This window comes from Salmo salar, chromosome 12, assembly GCF_965601325.2.
Source record: "Salmo salar chromosome 12, fSalSal1, whole genome shotgun sequence".
NCBI lineage: Eukaryota > Metazoa > Chordata > Actinopteri > Salmoniformes > Salmonidae > Salmo > Salmo salar.
Genome location: NC_138302.1, coordinates 4674885 through 4696488, shown reverse-complemented (window position 1 = coordinate 4696488; position 21604 = coordinate 4674885). Strand labels below are relative to the sequence as shown.

At 39.9% G+C, this 21604-nt stretch overlaps 1 protein-coding gene across 1 annotated transcript; it reads right to left on the bottom strand.

The window, feature by feature from the left end:
- Positions 1-510: 510 nt before the first annotated feature.
- Positions 511-18709, bottom strand: LOC106564000 (uncharacterized). Its single transcript, XM_014129962.3, has 2 exons — positions 18275-18709; positions 511-5645 (listed from the first exon to the last, which is right to left on the bottom strand). Exons 1-2 carry the CDS (start codon positions 18597-18599, stop codon positions 4867-4869), a joined length of 1104 nt encoding a protein of 367 aa, XP_013985437.3. The 5' UTR covers positions 18600-18709; the 3' UTR covers positions 511-4866.
- Positions 18710-21604: the final 2895 nt, after the last annotated feature.

The window sequence follows — 21604 nt, the reverse complement described above, 5'->3', positions numbered from 1 at the left end:
GTAGTAGGTAGTTGTAGTTTCTCTAGAGATAAATCAGACCCAGACTGAACTGTGTGATGTAGTAGAGTTGTAGTTTCCAACAGGCCAATATTCTACATAGTTTAGCGCATAAAACGTAATTAACTACAATGACCATAATCCATTGCGCTACTTGTTCGTCTGTGTTTCTTTTACGACTGCCACGGAAGAGAGAAGGAAGAGTGTGCGATCCTGAGGTGATGTGATCTAAGTCAGGGTTCCCAAACTCGGTCCTGGGACATCCCTGAGTTCTACACAGCTGATTCAAATAACCAGCTCATCATCAAGCTTTGATTATTTGAATAGGCTGTGTAGTGCCAGAGGGCAAAAACCAAAACACGCACCGAAGGACCGAGTTTGGGAAACCCTGATTTAAGTGATTGGTATTCTGACTGACATGTTGTGTTATCTACCTTCCAGCCATCCATTCACATACTAAGAAAAGCTCAATATAATGTATGTCCACTTGTGGCTAACATAGTTTAAAAAAATATTAATTTGATTTTTATTCAGAAAACATGTTGCACAATTTTTATTTATTTTTTTACAATCAGAACCCAGTGTTTTCTCCAACATGGGGGAATAATACTGATGAGAACATTCATCAGGTAGTGAATGTTGTAACAACTTATCAACATTATCAGAACAACATCATCACATTAACCTTTAGCTTGAAGACTAAGGGTTCTATCCGGTATTTTATTAGGATCCCCATTAGCTGTTGCAAAAGCAGCAGCTACTCTTCCTGGGGTTCACACGAAACATGAAACATAATACAGAACATTAATAGACAAGAACAGCTCAAGGACAGAAATACATTAAAAAAATTAAAAGGCACACGTAGCCTACATATCAATGCATGCACACAAACTATCTAGGTCAAATAGAGGAGAGGCGTTGTGCCGCGAGGTGTTGCTTTATCTGTTTTTTGAAACCAGGTTTGATGTTTGAGGAATATGAGATGGAAGGAAGTTCCATGCAATAAGGGCTCTATATAATACTGTACGTTTTCTTGAATTTGTTCTGGATTTGGGGACTGTGAAAAGACCCCTGGTGGCATGTCTGGTGGGATAAGTGTGTGTGTCAGAGCTGTGTGTAAGTTGACAGTGCAAACAATTTGGGATTTAACACATTAATGTTTCTTATTAAAAAGAAGTGATGCAGTCAGTCTCTCCTCAACTCTTAGCCAAGAGAGACTGGCATGCATAGTATTTATATCAGCCCTCTGATTACAATTAACAGCAAAACGTACCGCTCTGTTCTGGGCCAGCTGCAGCTTAACTAGGTCTTTCCTTGCAGCACTGGACCACACGACTGGACAATAATCAAGATTAGATAAAACTAGAGCCTGCAGAACTTGCTTTTTGGAGTGTGGTGTCAAAAAAGCAGAACATCTCTTTATTACATCTAGACCTCTCTCCATCTTTGCAACCATTGAATCTATATGTTTTGACCGTGACAGTTTATAATCTAAGGTAACGCAAAGTAATTTAGTCTCCTCAACTTGTTCAACAGCCACACCATTCATTACCAGATTCAGCTGAGGTCTAGCACTTAATGAATGATTTGTACCAAATACAATGCTCGTAGTTTTAGAGATGTTCAGGACCAGTTTATTACTGGCCACCCATTCCAAAATAGACTGCAACTCTTTGTTAAGGGTTTCAGTGACTTCATTAGCTGTGGTTGCTGATGCATATATGGTTGAATCATCAGCATACATGGACACACATGCTTTGTTTAATGCCAGTGGCAGGTCATTGGTAAAAATAGAAAAGAGTAGAGGGCCTAGAGAGCTGCCCTGCGGTACACCACACTTTACATGTTTAACATTAGAGACACTTCAATTAAAGAAAACCCTTTGAGTTCTATTAGAAAGATAGCTCTGAATCCACAATATGGCAGAGGTTGAAAAGCCATAGCACATATGTTTTTTCAACAACAGGTTATGGTCAATAATATCAAAGGCTGCACTGAAATATAACAGTACAGCTCCCACAATCTTCTTATTATCAATTTCTTTCAACCAATCATCAGTCATTTGTGTCAGTGCAGTACATGTTGAGTGCCCTTCTCTATAAGCATGCTGAAAGTCTGTTGTTAATTTGTTTACAGAGAAATAGCATTGTATTTGGTCAAAAACAATTTTCCCAACAGTTTGCTAAGAGCTGGCAGCATGCTGATAGGTCTGCTGTTAGAACCAGTAAAGGCCGCTTTACCACTCTTGGGTAGCGGAATTACTTTGGCTTCCCTCCAGGCCTGAGGACAAAGACTTTCCTCTAGGCTCAGATTTAAAAAATGACAGATACCATCCTCAGTAGCTATCCATCTAAGTTGTAAATGCCAGGAGGTTTGTCATTATTGATCGTTAACAACAACAAAAAATCCACCTCTCCCGCACTAACTTTACAAATTTCAAACTTGCCCTGCTTTTCTTTCATTATTTGTTTTTTTATGCATGAATATAATTGCTCACAGTTTGTCGTGGGCATTTCCTGCCTAAGTTTGCCCACTTTGCCAATGAAATAATCATTAAAATAATTGGCAACATCAAATGGTTTTGTGATGAATATGCCATCTGATTTGATAAAAGACAGAGTTGAATTTGTCTTTCTGCCCATAATTTCATTTAAAGTACTCCAAAGTTTTTTTCCATCATTCTTTATATCATTGATCTTGGCTTCATAATAAAGTTGTCTTCTTCTTTTGGTTGAGTTTAGTCACATAATTTCTCAATTTGCAGTAAATAAGCCAGTCAGATGTGCAGCCAGACTTATTAGCCCCTCCTTTAGCCCCATCTCTTTCAACCATACAGTTTTTCAGTTCCTCATCAATCCATGAAGCCTTAACAGTTCTAACAGTCAGTCTCTTAACAGGTGCATGTTTATCAATAATTGGAAGAAGCAATTTCATAAATTCATCAAGTGCAGCGTGTGGATGCTCCTCATTAATCACATCAGACCAACAAATATTTGGAGAGTCACAGCAAAATATTTTGTATGATCTCTTATACACTATTTTAGGCCCAGCTGTTGGAACTTTGGCTTTCCTGGATAAAGCCACTATACTGTGATCACTACATCCAGTGGGTACGGATATAGTGTAGAACAAAGTTCTACAGCATTAATAAAAATGTGATTGATAGATGTGGATGAACCTTTCCCTGTAGTGTTTGTAAACACCCTGGTAGGTTGATTAATAACCTGAACCAGATTACAGGCACTGGTTACAGTGAGAAGCTTCCTCATGAGCAAACAGCTTGATGAAAACCAGTCAATATTCAGGTCCCCAAGAAAGTAGACCTCTCTGTTTACATCACATACACTATCCAGCATTTCACACATATTATTTAGATACTGACTGTTAGCACTTGGTGGCCTATAGCAACACCCCAAAAGAAAAGGCTTTAGATGTGCCAAGTGAACCTGCAACCACAACACTTCAATAACACTTGACATGAGATCTTCTCTAAGCATTACAGGGATATGAATATATACAGCAACACCTCGCCTATAAGCATTCCTGTCTCTTCTATAAATGTTATATCATTGTACTGCTACTGATGTATCATCAAATTAATTATCTAAGTGAGTCTCAGAAATGTCTAATATATCAATGTTATCTGATGTTAGCAAGTTATTGATTTCATGAACCTTATTTCTAAGGCTACATATATTAATATGGGCTATTTTCAGCCCTTTCCTGGGTAGCTTATCAGAGATAGACATAATATTGAAAAGAGCAGACAAAGCAAGAGAAAAAAATATACATTCAGCAGTCCATTAATCAATTGCTGTGTGTGCTGCGGGGTTGAAACTACAATCAATCCGCATAGCGGAAGTTCAGCTTTACAGCGTTATTGAAATTTAAAGGCAGTGTTACCGCTTTAGTGGAGACTGCATTCAAGGTAAACCCTGCATATGTCGGCTCAATCCGAAATGACCTTTACATTTCTATAGCGGAATCTGTAACGCTTCAGCTGTACAGACTGAATAGAGTCCTAGTACACAAATTAATTAAATGAAACCAAAAGACTAAATTCATGAGGTTAGAGTCCAGAAATACACTGAGTCCATAGTTGTGAACATAAGCAACCGTTTAAATGTAAAACAATTTTTCCGGCACAAAATGCATATCAGCCAATTAAAATGGTTGATTTAATTGCACATGACAGAACACTAAATTGTAGCTGGTCTCATCAGATAAATGGCCCAATGCTAACCTCACCTGGAACAAATCATTAATCAGCAGATTTAAGACTTAACAGACTTTATATCCACCAACAAATGTAATTTCTTAAAATAGGTCAACCCTGGCCACTAGAGGGATATTTTAAACCTCAAGGTTTACTTTTGTTCCATTGGTCTGTAACAAAAATGTTGTGTTCAAATATTAAATTGATGCTTCCTTGACTAGACTACTAGTGACTACTAACGTTAGACAACATTGTCATGTTTTTGCATATACAGTATGACAAAATGTTTTTGTTTCTGTTTGACACACATCCATGATGAGGTCCTTTCTACATGTACAATTTAGCGTTCTGTCAACTGCAAGTAAATCAATGATTTTAATTGGCTGATACCCATTTTGTGCTGGATAATGTGTTTACATTTAAAATGGTTGCTTATGGACCCATAAAAAATAAAAATAAATGAATTGTAATCTGATTTTAGACATGATCATGTCTTCAGAGGAAAAAACAAACAAAAGTAAGCCTATTTTTTATTAAGATTTCAAATAAACAATATGATTTAATGTGACATAAAACAACAGTCAGAACACAGCCTGTCTATTCTGTCAGGTCTTCTGTCTGGGGAAAATGTCTTCCACAATTAGGTTCCCTAACTAAAACTCTCCAAACTGTGAGCTTATCCTCCCCTGTGTGTGTATGTTCTCATGCCTTTTCAGGTTCCCTAGCTTGGTAAAACTCTTTCCACACTGGCAACAATGGTAAGGTTTCTCTTTAGAGTGTATTATCTTATGTATGTTCAGGCTATCTAAGTGAGTAAAACTCTTTCCACACTGGGAGCAGTGGTAAGGCTTTTCTTCTGTGTGCGTCCTCTCGTGCGTTTTAAGGTCTGTTGATCTTGAAAATCTCTTTCCACACTGGGAGCAGTGGTAAGGCTTTTCTCCCGTGTGTTTCCTCTCGTGCTCTTTTAGGTTCCCTAACTTGGTAAAATCCTTTCCACACACGGAGCAATGGTAAGGTTTCTCTCCTGTGTGAGTCCTCTCGTGCTCCTTCAGATTATCGGACAACCTAAAGTTCTTTCCACAATGGGAACAAGGGTAAGGCTTCTCTCCAGAGTGTATTCTCTTATGTTTGTTCAGGTTCCCTAACTGGGTAAAACTCTTTCCACACTGAGAGCAGTGGTACGGCTTTTCTCCTGAGTGTAATCCTTTATGCCTTTTCAGGCTCACTAACTGGGTATAACTTTTTCCACACTGGGAGCATTGGAAGGGCTTTTCTCCTGTGTGTGTTCTATCATGCTCTTTCAGCTTCCATAACCACTTAAAACTCTTATTACACTGGGAGCAGTGGTGTTGTCTCACTGGTTTGGGCATCTCTGGGTATGGTTTCCCTGAAGAAGTCTTCCCACTGTCAGAGTGAGAGTCTGGTCTTTCTCCTGCCAAAGACAAACAGAGCATTTAGTTAAACAAAGAGACCTGAATGAAAACTCCACATGATAAATCAGGTTTAATCTAGATGATATCGCTCATTATAAAACAGTATATTTGGATCCTGGATACCGATTGGTTGATAGCAGTTAGTTATTCATGATAATCCCTGCGTAATGCCTGTTAACAGTTCCATTTGAATTACTCCTACTAGTCAAGGTTCCTCAGAGGAGGACCATCCTCAGTGAATTTCAGAAAAATAAATGTTCTAAAAAGTTACCCTTTTTAGATAAAACTATAATAAATATATATTCACCAAATAAATGATTAAAACACACTGTTTTGCAATGAAGGTCTACAGTAGTCTCAGCAGCACTCTGTAGGGTAGCACCATGGTGTAGCCAGAGGACAGCTAGTTTCCATCCTCCTCTGGGGACATCGACGTCAATACAAAACCTAGGAGGCTTGTGATTCTCACCCCCGTCCATGACCTGACATGTTGTCCACCCAGTCAAAGGATCAGAGAATGAATATAGTACGGAAAGCAAAAGCAAAAGCTAGCTAGCACTGCAGTGCATAACATGTTGAGGTTGACTCAAAGAGAGAGAAAGACAATAGTTGAACAGTTTTTAACAAATTAATTTCTTCAAAACTGAAAGAAGCAAGAGAGAGAAAGCTATATTTGGTTGTATTTTTTTTTCACTGTCACTTCCCTAGCTAGCGAATGCAACTAGCTATGTTTAGCCTACTCAAACACCTGGCTTAAACAGAGAGGGATGCTTTGTTAGCTGGCTGGCTGGCTATCCAACACTGCAACTCTTCCAAGTCAAGGTAAGCTTTTGGTTGGATTAATCTATTGCCACCGGGGCCCGCCGGTGTAACTGCTAAACTGCTTGCTGACTGTACACTGACTGAATGATTGTAGTGGATTTACTAACGCGTTAGTAGCTATGTTGACTATGACAATATGGTGACAACGATGTAGGCTGTGTAGCGGTTAACGGTAATAATATAAAGGTTTGGCTTAGAACGTTTTTTTCCCGCCTGGTCATAGACAGCTGATGCGTTGTGCACTGAAGTCCACAAGTGAAGGGAAAAGGTTAGAGGAGATGCAGAAGAAGGAATTATACAACTATCATGCTGTTTGTATGTGGCAGCTATGAAAGTGATCATGCTGTTTGTATGTGGCAGCTATGAAAGGGATCATGCTGTTTGTATGTGGCAGCTACGAAAGGGATCATGCTGTTTGTATGTGGCAGCTACGAAAGTGATCATGCTGTTTGTGTGTGGCAGCTACGAAAGTGATCATGCTGTTTGTATGTGGCTGCTATGAAAGTGAACTGTTTTTGCGGTGATCAGGGGTGTATTCATTCCACCGATTCTGTTGAAAAACATTTCTTAAACAGAATGAAAATGGGGATAAACATACCTGAATGTGTCCAATAGAAACTCTTGTTTGCAACTGTTGGACTAATGATTACACCCTAGATCAGCTAGATGCAGGCGAGATTGTGCAAGGCAGGATTTAATGTGTCACTGTCTGTTACCTTGATTACTAAAATTGATCTCAAACTGTGTGCACCTACGTTGTAAACTTTCATTCATAGGCTAGGTTGTAGCAACCTCATGATGGGTAAAGAGAAAATTAGAGTATCATGTAGTAGCCTAAACCTATCTATGGGTGAATGGAATATGAATGACAGTCATCCAATATGCTTTAATAGAAATAAGGCCATGCTCATGAAAACAATTATTAAAATGGCCACTGATCCCTATGCATACACTGTCCCACAGCCCAGCCAGGCAATTCATCAACTAATCTCCACTGTTCCACTGCCCAGCCAGGTAATTCATAAACTAATCTCCGCTGGAAAAAAAGCATCTAGACATTACCACGTTTTCTAGTCTAGAATTTGGTTTGCAACAAAGGGGATTTGTATAAACCTTGCTATCGGCCTCTCTGACTTCTGAAACTTTGGTGATTTATTATTGAATATAAATGTATGAAAATGTTTATAATCTCCTTTACCTGCTATAATGACACCTAGTGGACAATTGTTGGTTTGCTACTAGAGTGGTACATAGGGGGTTAAAAATGGGGCTAGAGTGATACATAAGGGGTTAAGATGGGGTTAGAAGTGGAGCGGGTTGAGAGTTTCAAATTCCTTGCTGTCCACATCACCAACATATTATCATGGTCCAAACACACCAAGAAAGTTGTGAAGAGGGCACGACAACACCTTTTCCCCCTTCAGGAGACTGAAAAGATTTGGCATGGGTCCCCAGATCCTCAAAAAGATTGACAGTTGCACCATCGAGAGCATCCTGAACGGTTGCATCACCGCCTGGTATGGAAACTGATCGGCATCCAACCTTAAGGCGCTACAGAGGGTAGGGCGTACAGCCCAGTACATCACTGGGGCCAAGCTTCCTGCCATCCAGGACCTATATACCAGGCGGTGTCAGAAGAAGGCCCAAAAAAATTGTCAAAGACTCCAGTCACCCAAGTCATAGAGTGTTCTCTCTGCTACTGCACGGCAAGTGGTACCGGAGCGCCAAGTCTAGGTCCAAAAGGCTCCTTAACAGCTTCTACCCCCAAGCCATAAGACTGCTGAACAATTAATTAAAATGGCCATCGGACTATTTACATTGACACCCCCCTTTGTTTTTACACTGCTGCTACTCGCTGTTTATTATCTATGCATAGTCACTGTACCCCTACCTACATGTACATTTTTTATTTTTGTATTGCTTGTAACTGTTTCGGGTAAAGCAAGCTCTTGTGCTGTTAGAGGAGTAACCTATGTGTAAATGAAATCTGTTGATGTATTTTTGTGTGTTATCTGTGATCATTTTGTTTGTCTTGTTTAGTTTTTTAATCATTGTACCTAAACTGTATGTGTAAACATGTATACGCAGGGCCCAGCTGTAAAAGAGATCTTGGTCTCAGTCGGTGTTCCTTGTTGAAATAAAAGGTATAATAAAATAATAATAATAATACAAATTGCCTCGACTAACCTCTACCCCCGCACATTGACTCAGTACCGGTACCCCCTGTATATAGCCTCGTTATTGTTATTTTATTGTGTTACTTAAAAAAAAAAACATGTTTTACTTTAGTTTAATTAGTAAATATTTTCTTAACTCTATTTCTTGAACTGCATTGTTGGTTAAGGGCTTGTCAGTAAGCATTTCATGGTAAGGTCTATCTATACCTGTTGGATTTGGCGCATGTGACAAATAAAATTTGATTAGAAACCATGATTTACACCATTATATTTACACCTTTTCATTTGTGAATTTATACCTTTGGATTTACCATTTATTTCACCCTCATAATTTTTGTGTTTTTACTATCAACATCAATTACAACCTGTTTTACCATCAACATCAATTACAACCTGTTTTAACGTCAATATCAATTACAACCCGTTTTACCGTCAACATCAATTACAACCTGTTTTACCATCAATATCAATTACAACCTGTTTTACCATCAATATCAATTACAACCTGTTTTACCATCAATATCAATTACAACCTATTTTACCGTCAATATCAATTCCAACCTGTTTTACCGTCAATATCAATTACAACCTGTTTTACCGTCAATATCAATTACAACCTGTTTTACCGTCAATATCAATTACAACCTGTTTTACCGTCAATATCAATTACAACCTGTTTTACCGTCAATATCAATTACAACCTGTTTTACCGTCAATACCAATTACAACCTGTTTTACAATCAATACCAATTACAACCTGTTTTACAATCAATATCAATTACAACCTGTTTTACCGTCAATACCAATTACAACCTGTTTTACCGTCAATACCAATTACAACCTGTTTTACCGTCAATACCAATTACAACCTGTTTTACAATCAATACCAATTACAACCTGTTTTACAATCAATATCAATTACAACCTGTTTTACAATCAATATCAATTACAACCTGTTTTACCGTCAATATCAAGTACAACCTGTTTTACCGTCAATATCAATTGCAACCTTTTTTACCGTCAATATCACATTACAACCTGTTTTACCGTCAATATCAATTACAACCCGTTTTACCGTCAATATCACATTACAACCTGTTTTACCATCAATATCAATTACAACCTGTTTTACCATCAATATCAATTACAACCTGTTTTACCATCAATATCAATTACAACCTATTTTACCGTCAATATCAATTCCAACCTGTTTTACCGTCAATATCAATTACAACCTGTTTTACCGTCAATATCAATTACAACCTGTTTTACCGTCAATATCAATTACAACCTGTTTTACCGTCAATATCAATTACAACCTGTTTTACCGTCAATATCAATTACAACCTGTTTTACCGTCAATACCAATTACAACCTGTTTTACAATCAATACCAATTACAACCTGTTTTACAATCAATATCAATTACAACCTGTTTTACCGTCAATACCAATTACAACCTGTTTTACCGTCAATACCAATTACAACCTGTTTTACCGTCAATACCAATTACAACCTGTTTTACAATCAATACCAATTACAACCTGTTTTACAATCAATATCAATTACAACCTGTTTTACAATCAATATCAATTACAACCTGTTTTACCGTCAATATCAAGTACAACCTGTTTTACCGTCAATATCAATTGCAACCTTTTTTACCGTCAATATCACATTACAACCTGTTTTACCGTCAATATCAATTACAACCCGTTTTACCGTCAATATCACATTACAACCTGTTTTACCGTCAATATCAATTACAACCTGTTTTACCGTCAATATCAATTACAACCTGTTTTACCGTCAATATCAATTACAACCTGTTTTACCGTCAATATCAATTACAACCTGTTTTACCGTCAATATCAATTACAACCTGTTTTACCGTCAATATCAATTACAACCTGTTTTACCGTCAATTACAACCTGTTTTACCGTCAATTACAACCTGTTTTACCGTCAATTACAACCTGTTTTACCGTCAATATCAATTACAACCTGTTTTACCGTCAATATCAATTACAACCTGTTTTACCATCAATATCAATTACAACCTGTTTTACCATCAATATCAATTACAACCTGTTTTACCATCAATATCAATTACAACCTGTTTTACCATCAATATCAATTACAACCTGTTTTACCATCAATATCAATTACAACCTGTTTTACCATCAATATCAATTACAACCTGTTTTACCATCAATTACAACCTGTTTTACCATCAATTACAACCTGTTTTACTATCAATTGCAACCTGTTTTACCATCAATATCACATTACAACCTGTTTTACCATCAATATCATATTACAACCTGTTTTACCATCAATTACAACCTGTTTTACCATCAATATGAATTACAACCTGTTTTACCATCAATTACAACCTGTTTTACCATCAATTACAACCTGTTTTACCATCAATTGCAACCTGTTTTACCATCAATATCACATTACAACCTGTTTTACCATCAATATCACATTACAACCAGTTTTACCATCAATTACAACCTGTTTTACCATCAATATCAATTACAACCTGTTTTACCATCAATTACAACCTGTTTTACCATCAATTACAACCTGTTTTACCATCAATTACAACCTGTTTTACCATCAATTACAACCTGTTTTACCATCAATTGCGACCTGTTTTACCATCAATATCACATTACAACCTGTTTTACCATCAATTACAACCTGTTTTACCACCAATATCAATTACAACCTGTTTTACCATCAATTACAACCTGTTTTACCATCAATTACAACCTGTTTTACCATCAATTGCAACCTGTTTTACCATCAATATCACATTACAACCTGTTTTACCATCAATATCACATTACAACCTGTTTTACCATCAATTACAACCTGTTTTACCATCAATATCAATTACAACCTGTTTTACCATCAATTACAACCTGTTTTACCATCAATTACAACCTGTTTTACCATCAATTACAACCTGTTTTACCATCAATATCAATTACAACCTGTTTTACCATCAATTACAACCTGTTTTACCATCAATATCACATTACAACCTGTTTTACCATCAATATCACATTACAACCTGTTTTACCATCAATATCACATTACAACCTGTTTTACCATCAATATCACATTACAACCTGTTTTACCGTCAATATCAATTACAACCTGTTTTACCGTCAATATCAATTACAACCTGTTTTACCGTCAATATCAATTACAACCTGTTTTACCGTCAATATCAATTACAACCTGTTTTACCGTCAATATCAATTACAACCTGTTTTACCGTCAATATCAATTACAACCTGTTTTACCGTCAATATCAATTACAACCTTTTTTACCGTCAATATCAATTAAAACCTTTTTTACCGTCAATATCAATTACAACCTTTTTTACCGTCAATATCAATTACAACCTGTTTTACCATCAATATCAATTACAACCTGTTTTACCATCAATATCAATTACAACCTGTTTTACCATCAATATCAATTACAACCTGTTTTACCATCAATATCAATTACAACCTGTTTTACCATCAATTACAACCTGTTTTACCATCAATTACAACCTGTTTTACCATCAATTGCAACCTGTTTTACCATCAATATCACATTACAACCTGTTTTACCATCAATATCATATTACAACCTGTTTTACCATCAATTACAACCTGTTTTACCATCAATATGAATTACAACCTGTTTTACCATCAATTACAACCTGTTTTACCATCAATTACAACCTGTTTTACCATCAATTACAACCTGTTTTACCATCAATTGCGACCTGTTTTACCATCAATATCACATTACAACCTGTTTTACCATCAATTGCAACCTGTTTTACCATCAATATCACATTACAACCTGTTTTACCATCAATTACAACCTGTTTTACCATCAATATCAATTACAACCTGTTTTACCATCAATTACAACCTGTTTTACCATCAATTACAACCTGTTTTACCATCAATTACAACCTGTTTTACCATCAATTGCAACCTGTTTTACCATCAATTGCAACCTGTTTTACCATCAATATCACATTACAACCTGTTTTACCATCAATTACAACCTGTTTTACCATCAATATCAATTACAACCTGTTTTACCATCAATTACAACCTGTTTTACCATCAATTACAACCTGTTTTACCATCAATTGCAACCTGTTTTACCATCAATATCACATTACAACCTGTTTTACCATCAATATCACATTACAACCTGTTTTACCATCAATTACAACCTGTTTTACCATCAATTACAACCTGTTTTACCATCAATATCAATTACAACCTGTTTTACCATCAATTGCAACCTGTTTTACCATCAATATCACATTACAACCTGTTTTACCATCAATTACAACCTGTTTTACCATCAATATCAATTACAACCTGTTTTACCATCAATTACAACCTGTTTTACCATCAATTACAACCTGTTTTACCATCAATTACAACCTGTTTTACCATCAATTACAACCTGTTTTACCATCAATATCAATTACAACCTGTTTTACCATCAATTACAACCTGTTTTACCATCAATTACAACCTGTTTTACCATCAATTACAACCTGTTTTACCATCAATTACAACCTGTTTTACCATCAATTACAACCTGTTTTACCATCAATTACAACCTGTTTTACCATCAATATCACATTACAACCTGTTTTACCATCAATATCACATTACAACCTGTTTTACCATCAATATCAATTACAACCTGTTTTACCATCAATATCAATTACAACCCGTTTTACCATCATTATCAATTGGAACCCATTTTACCATCATTATCATCTGGGACTGGTCTGTGTTTACCATCATTATCATTATCAACTGGGACCGGTCTGTGTTTACCATCATTATCATCTGGGACCGGTCTATGTTTACCTGGACAAATTGCTTCCTTTACCATTCAACAACAAAATAACTTTGTGACAAACCTTTTGAGTATAATAAATGTACTTTCTGTTCAACCAATAAAATATATCTTAGGCCTTTTCTTGGACACGTGTTAAAACATCCTTGTAAAGGTCTAAAGGAAGTGGCTAATTAGAATATTGGGACGTTGTTTGAAGCCACTACAGTAACAATGTTGACATTTTAAAACGTGATCTCTGCCCTGCCATAGGGAACGAACGTGATCTCTGCCCTGCCATAGGGAACGAAAGTGATCTCTGCCCTGCCATAGGGAACGAACGTGACCTCTGCCCTGCCATAGGGAACGAACGTGACCTCTGCCCTGCCATAGGGAACGAACGTGACCTCTGCCCTGCCATAGGGAACGAACGTGACCTCTGCCCTGCCATAGGGAACGAACGTGACCTCTGCCCTGCCATAGGGAACGAACGTGACCTCTGCCCTGCCATAGGGAACGAACGTGACCTCTGCCCTGCCATAGGGAACGAACGTGACCTCTGCCCTGCCATAGGGAACGAACGTGACCTCTGCCCTGCCATAGGGAACGAACGTGACCTCTGCCCTGCCATAGGGAACGAACGTGACCTCTGCCCTGCCATAGGGAACGAACGTGACCTCTGCCCTGCCATAGGGAACGAACGTGACCTCTGCCCTGCCATAGGGAACGAACGTGACCTCTGCCCTGCCATAGGGAACGAACGTGACCTCTGCCCTGCCATAGGGAACGAACGTGACCTCTGCCCTGCCATAGGGAACGAACGTGACCTCTGCCCTGCCATAGGGAACGAACGTGACCTCTGCCCTGCCATAGGGAACGAACGTGACCTCTGCCCTGCCATAGGGAACGAACGTGACCTCTGCCCTGCCATAGGGAACGAACGTGACCTCTGCCCTGCCATAGGGAACGAACGTGACCTCTGCCCTGCCATAGGGAACGAACGTGACCTCTGCCCTGCCATAGGGAACGAACGTGACCTCTGCCCTGCCATAGGGAACGAACGTGACCTCTGCCCTGCCATAGGGAACGAACGTGACCTCTGCCCTGCCATAGGGAACGAACGTGACCTCTGCCCTGCCATAGGGAACGAACGTGACCTCTGCCCTGCCATAGGGAACGAACGTGACCTCTGCCCTGCCATAGGGAACGAACGTGACCTCTGCCCTGCCATAGGGAACGAACGTGATCTCTGCCCTGCCATAGGGAACGAACGTGATCTCTGCCCTGCCATAGGGAACGAACGTGATCTCTGCCCTGCCATAGGGAACGAACGTGATCTCTGCCCTGCCATAGGGAACGAACGTGATCTCTGCCCTGCCATAGGGAACGAACGTGATCTCTGCCCTGCCATAGGGAACGAACGTGATCTCTGCCCTGCCATAGGGAACGAACGTGACCTCTGCCCTGCCATAGGGAACGAACGTGACCTCTGCCCTGCCATAGGGAACGAACGTGACCTCTGCCCTGCCATAGGGAACGAACGTGACCTCTGCCCTGCCATAGGGAACGAACGTGACCTCTGCCCTGCCATAAGGAACGAACGTGATCTCTGCCCTGCCATAAGGAATGAACGTGACCTCTGCCCTGCCATAAGGAACGAACGTGACCTCTGCCCTGCCATAGGGAACGAACGTGACCTCTGCCCTGCCATAGGGAACGAACGTGATCTCTGCCCTGCCATAGGGAACGAACGTGATCTCTGCCCTGCCATAGGGAACGAACGTGATCTCTGCCCTGCCATAGGGAACGAACGTGATCTCTGCCCTGCCATAGGGAACGAACGTGATCTCTGCCCTGCCATAGGGAACGAACGTGATCTCTGCCCTGCCATAGGGAACGAACGTAATCTCTGCCCTGCCATAGGGAATGAACGTGATCTCTGCCCTGCCATAAGGAACGAACGTAATCTCTGCCCTGCCATAGGGAACGAACGTGATCTCTGCCCTGCCATAAGGAACGAACTGACCGGATGAGACAATCTTTTCTAAACCAGCCTGGTGAAATCAAGCCTCAGCACTATTAGGAATATATTATTATCTTATACAAAGAAATATCAATAGAAAAACAGGTCAAACAAACAAAAATAAATCTATCCTGAACAAAAATATATAACGCAACATGCAACAATTCCAAAGATTTGTCTGAGTTACAGTTCAAATAAGGAAATCAGTCAATTGAAATAAATTCATTAGGCCCTAATCTATGGATTTCACATGTCTGGGAATACAGGTATGCATCTGTTGTTCACAGATACCTATAAAAAAAAGTTATGGGCGTGGATCAGAAAACCAGTCAGTATCTGGTGTGACCACCATTTGCCTCATGCAGCATGACATCTCCTTCACATAGAGTTGATCAGGCTGTTGATTGTGGCCTGTGAAAGGTTGTCCCACTCCTCTTCAATGGCTGTTCGATGTTGGTGGATATTGGCGGGAACTGGAACATGCTGTTGTATATGTTGATCCAGAGCATCCCAAACATGCTCAATGGGTGACATGTCTGGTCAGTATGCAGGCCATGGAAAAACTGGGACATTTTCAGCTTCCAGGAATTGTGTACAGATCCTTGTAACATGGGGCCATGCATTATCATGCTGAAACATGAGGTGATGGAGGTGGATGAATGGTACAACAATGGGCCTCAGGATCTCGTCACGGTATATCTGTGCATTCAAAATGCCATCGATAAAATGCAATTGTGTTCGTTGTCCGTAGCTTATGCCTGCCCATAGTATAACCCCACCACCACCATAGGGCACTCTGTTCACAAAGTTGACATCAGCAAACCGCTCGCCCACACAACACCATATATGTGGTCTGCGGTTGTGAGACTGGTTGGACGTACTGCCAAATTCTCAAAAATTACATTGGAGGCGGCTTATGGTAGAGAAATGAACATTCAATTCTCTAACAACAGCTCTGGTGGACATTCCTGCAGTCAGCATGCCCATTGCACACTCCTTCAAAAGTTGAGACGCCTGTGGCATTGTATTGTTTGACAAAACTGCACATTTTAGAGTGTCCTTTTATTGCCCCCAGCACAAGGTGCACCTGTGTAATGATCATGCTGTTTAATCAGCTTCTTGATATGCCACACCTGTCATGTGGATGGCAATGGAGAAATGCTCACTAACATGGATTTAAACAAATTTGTGAACCAAATATTTTGAGAAATAAGCTTTTTCTGCATATGGAAAATGTCTGGGATCATTATTTCAGCTCATGAAACATGGGACCAACACTTTACATGTTGTGTTTATATTTTTGTTCAGTGTAACATTCAGCAAAAAAAAGCTTGCGTCCCTCTTCGAATAGTCTATTGGTATAAGAAATGCCAAAAAAAACAATGTCCAGCTGTTTTAGTCTAGCAAGGAGCGTTTTTTAAGGAGAGGCCACTGGTGTTGCGTATTGTACAAGAGACAGAGGCTAGAAGCTTAATTATGCATTACCCATGATATTTAGCTAATTAATAAGGCTAATACTGCACTGAGTTTATTACCTGGAAGAGGTATGCTAGGAATTATTCAGACCCCTTCCCTTTTTCCACATTTTGTTACGTTACAGCCTTACTCTAGAATTTATTAAATACATTTTTCTCCTTAATCAATCTATATACAATAGCCCATAATGACAAAGTAAAAACTGGTTTTTGCAAATTTTGGGGGAAAATTGGGGAAAAAAACTGAAATACTGTATTTGGACCCTTTGACATGAGACTCAAAATTGAGCTCAGGTGCATCCTGTTTCTATTGATCATCCTTGAGATGTTTCTACAACTTGATTGGAGTTCACCTGTGGTAAATTCAATAGATTGGATTTGATTTTGAAAGGAACACACCTGTCTATATAAGGTCCCACAGTTGACAGTACATGTCAGAGCAAAAACCAAGACATGCGGTCAAAGGAATTGTCCGTAGAGCTCCGAGACAGGAATGTGTTGAGCCACAGATCTGGGGAAGGGTACCACATTTCTGCAGCATTGAAGGTCCCCAAGAACACAGTGACTTCCATCATTCTTAAATGGAAGAAGTTTGGAACCACCAAGTCTCTTCCTAGATCTAGCTGCCCGGTCAAACTGAGCAATCGGGAGAGAAGGGCCTCGAGTTACATGTTAAAATATGCTTATTCTGAGAAATGTAAACCATTTACCTTTGTTACAAAAGTGTTCCTGTTTGACAGTGATATTTTGTCATAATTTCCAACATTGTGAATGTTGGTGTGATTAGACTATATCCTCTGGTATAAATAAAAACATGTTAATATTTTTTGTCATTTTTACTTAAAAGCTTTCAACCCCTGGATTATTGTGCTTAACACTAACAGGCCGTAGTTTGTTACAATAATCCACAGGTTCTCGTGCTTTATTGGTTAAATAACCTGGTCAGTTAATGTTAAATACATTTCATCCATATCAAAATGATCCTGGTCCTCAGTTGATTTTTGCTTTTATGTGATCAAAGCACTACAGAAAGAGATATTCAGATGTTTACAAATGTAGTGAAAATCATATTTTGCAGCATTTGTTCCATTAACGTTTTGTTGGCCGCCCCCCACTCTTTGTAGCTTTCACAATTCCTACAGCACAGAACTATTAAAGTGTAGAACTTCAGTATAATGCCCCTTTAAAACCACACATCAGTTAAACAACTGCAGAGTTTGTACCCCTGTTTTTAAGATATTACTCACTGTTGTTAATCAGATCTCCTGTCTCCTCCTCTTCCAATGTGACAGTAATCTCCCCCACTTCCTTCATTCCAAAAATGTCTTCCTCTTCTTTCACTGTGACAGTCACCTCTTTCTCCTCTTTCTCTTCCTCCTCTTCTTTCACTCTGAACGCTTCTTCATCTTGTGCCAATTTAACTTCTTTCACTGTAACAGCCTCAATCTCTGCTTCTTTCTTAACTGTGACATCCTCTTCTTCCTTCTCCTCTTTCACGACAATGTTCAGCCCCAGAGTTTCTTTCTCCGTCCAGCAGACCCCCTCTTTAGCAGAGTCGTTTAGCGAACTCATGGTTTAAAACACTGTGGCAAATATACACCGAAAGTGTCTACAGAGCTTGAAAGCTTCGGCTATGTTGGCGAGCAAGCTACCAAGGTGTCTGACTACCTGTTGTTGTTGAAGAAACGTCCCGTCCACTAGATTATACGTCACAGTGGCAGCATCACCTGAAAGACGCTCATCGCCATCTGCTGACTGGAGTGGGTAACGCATTCGCGGAACATTTTTATTTTCATTTTCCAGACAAAATTGTTATTTTTTAAATGGATTTCATTATATAATATTATTATATTGTGACGTACAAAGAGGAGCATGTGTTAATTAGTGAATATCTTTCATGAGTGAGAATTTAAAACAATTTACTCCGCATCTGCATTTAGGAAATCAATCAAACAAACAGATAATATCCCAATAAGGTAGCTAGGTCCAAACTGCTCCTACACGGTGTAACAGTACTGAGTAGGTCCAAACTGCTCCTACACGGTGTAACAGTACTGAGTAGGTCCAAACTGCTCCTACACAGTGTAACAGTACTGAGTAGGTCCAAACTGCTCCTACACGGTGTAACAGTACTGAGTAGGTCCAAACTGCTCCTACACGGTGTAACAGTACTGAGTAGGTCCAAACTGCTGCTACACGGTGTAACAGTACTGAGTAGGTCCAAACTGCTCCTACACGGTGTAACAGTACTGAGTAGGTCCAAACTGCTCCTATATGGTGTAACAGTACTGAGCATGTCCATGTCACCCGAACGACGACATCGGTTGGAGCATGTCCATGTCACCTGAACGACGACATCGGTTGGAGCATGTCCATGTCACCTGAACGACGACATCGGTTGGAGCATGTCCATGTCACCTGAACGACGACATCGGTTGGAGCATGTCCATGTCACCTGAACGACGACATCGGTTGGAGCATGTCCATGTCACCTGAACGACGACATCGGTTGGAGCATGTCCATGTCACCTGAACGACGACATCGGTTGGAGCATGTCCATGTCACCTGAACGACGACATCGGTTGGAGCAGTCCATGTCACCTGAACGACGACATCGGTTGGAGCACGTCCTTGTCACATAAACAATGAAAGCTGGTGAGTGCATTGCTGAGTGATGACATTTTATGCTGATAATAGTTCCGTAACATTGTCACCATCTTTGTTCTGTCCAAATGGTGCCGTCTCGTCCTCTCTTCCTGTCTCACCGTTGTTATTTGGTCGTGGCGCAGGCATCTGCTCAGTGCTACTCACCTTTCTGCCTCTCAGAGGTTAAGAATCAGAAGAATAATCATCAGAGATGTCTTGATTCATTTCTTCCCCGCCATCCGAATAGTTTTCGTTCAGATTTGGTAAGTTAGGCACACACTCACTGTGGACTCCAAGTAGACCAGAGTAGACTGATAGGACTGCTGTTCTTCCTTCACAATTGGTGATTAAATAATTATCTTCCCCTCGCTCATCAACTCACCCGTTCTCCCCCTTTCTCCCCCACGATACTTTACTTCATTCATTTAATCCGTTGTTCTACGTCTGAATAGAGGTTAGGTTCAGTTTGGAAGAAATGATTGGGGATGATTATCAACTAGTCACGTCCCTTTAACCTGTCAGGAGAAGGAGAGGAGCTATTGATTACCACCAGTAAGTACTACATTTACATAAGTATTCAGACCCTTTACTCAGTATTTTGTTGAAGCACCTTTGGCAGCGATTACAGCCTCGAGTCTTCTTGGGTATGCCGCTACAAGCTTGGCACACCTGTATTTGTAGAGTTTCTCCCATTCTTCTCTGCACATCCTTTCAAGCTCTGTCAGGTTGGATGGGGGGCGTCACTGCACAGCTATTTTCAGATCTCTCCAGAGGTGTTTGATTGGGTTCAAGTCCGGGCTCTGTCTGGGCCACTCAAGGACATTCAGAGACTTGTCACGAAGCCACTCCTGGGTTGTCTTGGTTGTGTTCTTAGGGTTGTTGTCCTGTTGGAAAGATGAACCTTCACCCCAGTCTGAGGTCCTGAGCGCTCTGGAGCAGGTTTTCATCAAGGATCTCTCTGTACTTTGCTCCGTTCACCTTTCCCTCAATCCTGACTAGTCTCCCAGTCCTTGCCTCTGAAAAACATCCCCATAGCATGATGCTGCCACCACCATGCTTCACCGTAGTGATGGTGCCAGGTTTCCTCCAGACGTGACGCTTGGCATTCAGGCCAAAGAGTTCAATCTTAGTTTCATCAGACCAGAGAATCTTGTTTCTCATGGTCTGAGAGTCCTTTAGGTTCCTTTTGGCAAACTCCAAGCGGGCTGTCATGTGCCTTTTACTAAGAAGTGGCTTCCGTTTGGCCACTCTACCATAAAGGCCCGATTGGTGGACTGCTGCAGAGATGGTTGTCCTTCTGTAAGGTTCTCCCATCTTCACCGAGGAACTCTGGGGTGACCATTGGGTTCTTGGTCACCTCCCTGACAAAGGCCCTTCTCCGATTTGTCAGTTTGGCCGGGCGGCCAGCTCTAGGAAGAATCTTGGTGGTTCCAAACTAATTCCATTTATGAATGATGGAGGCCACTGTGGTCTTGGATACCTTCAATGCTGCCGAAATGCTTTGGTACCCTTCCCCAGATCTATGCCTCGACACAATCGTGTCTCAGAGCTCTATGGACAATTCATTCAACCTCATGGCTTGGTTTTTGCACTGTCAACTGTGGGGCCTTGTATAGACAATCAAGTTGTAGAAACATCTCAAGGATGATCAGTGAAAGCAGGATGCATCAAAACTCAATTTTGAGTCTCATAGCAAAGTGTCGGAATACTTACAGTACCAGTCAAAAGTTTGAACACACCTACTCGTTGCAGGGTTTTTCTTTATTTTTACTATTTCCTACATTGTAGAATATTAGTGAAGACATCAAAACTATGAAATAACACATATGGAATCATGTAGTAACCAAAAAACTAAACTAATCAAAATATATTTTCTATTTGAGCTTCTTCAAAGTAGCCACCTTTTGCCATGATAACAGCTTTGCACACT

Coding starts and splice junctions, on each gene's coding strand:
- LOC106564000 (XM_014129962.3), bottom strand. CDS start 18,599: ATGAGTTCGCTAAACGACTCTGCTAAAGAGGGGGTCTGCTGGACGGAG. Junction 5,646..18,274: donor AGGAGATCTGATTAACAACA/GTGAGTAATATC, acceptor TGTCTTTGGCAG/GAGAAAGACCAGACTCTCAC.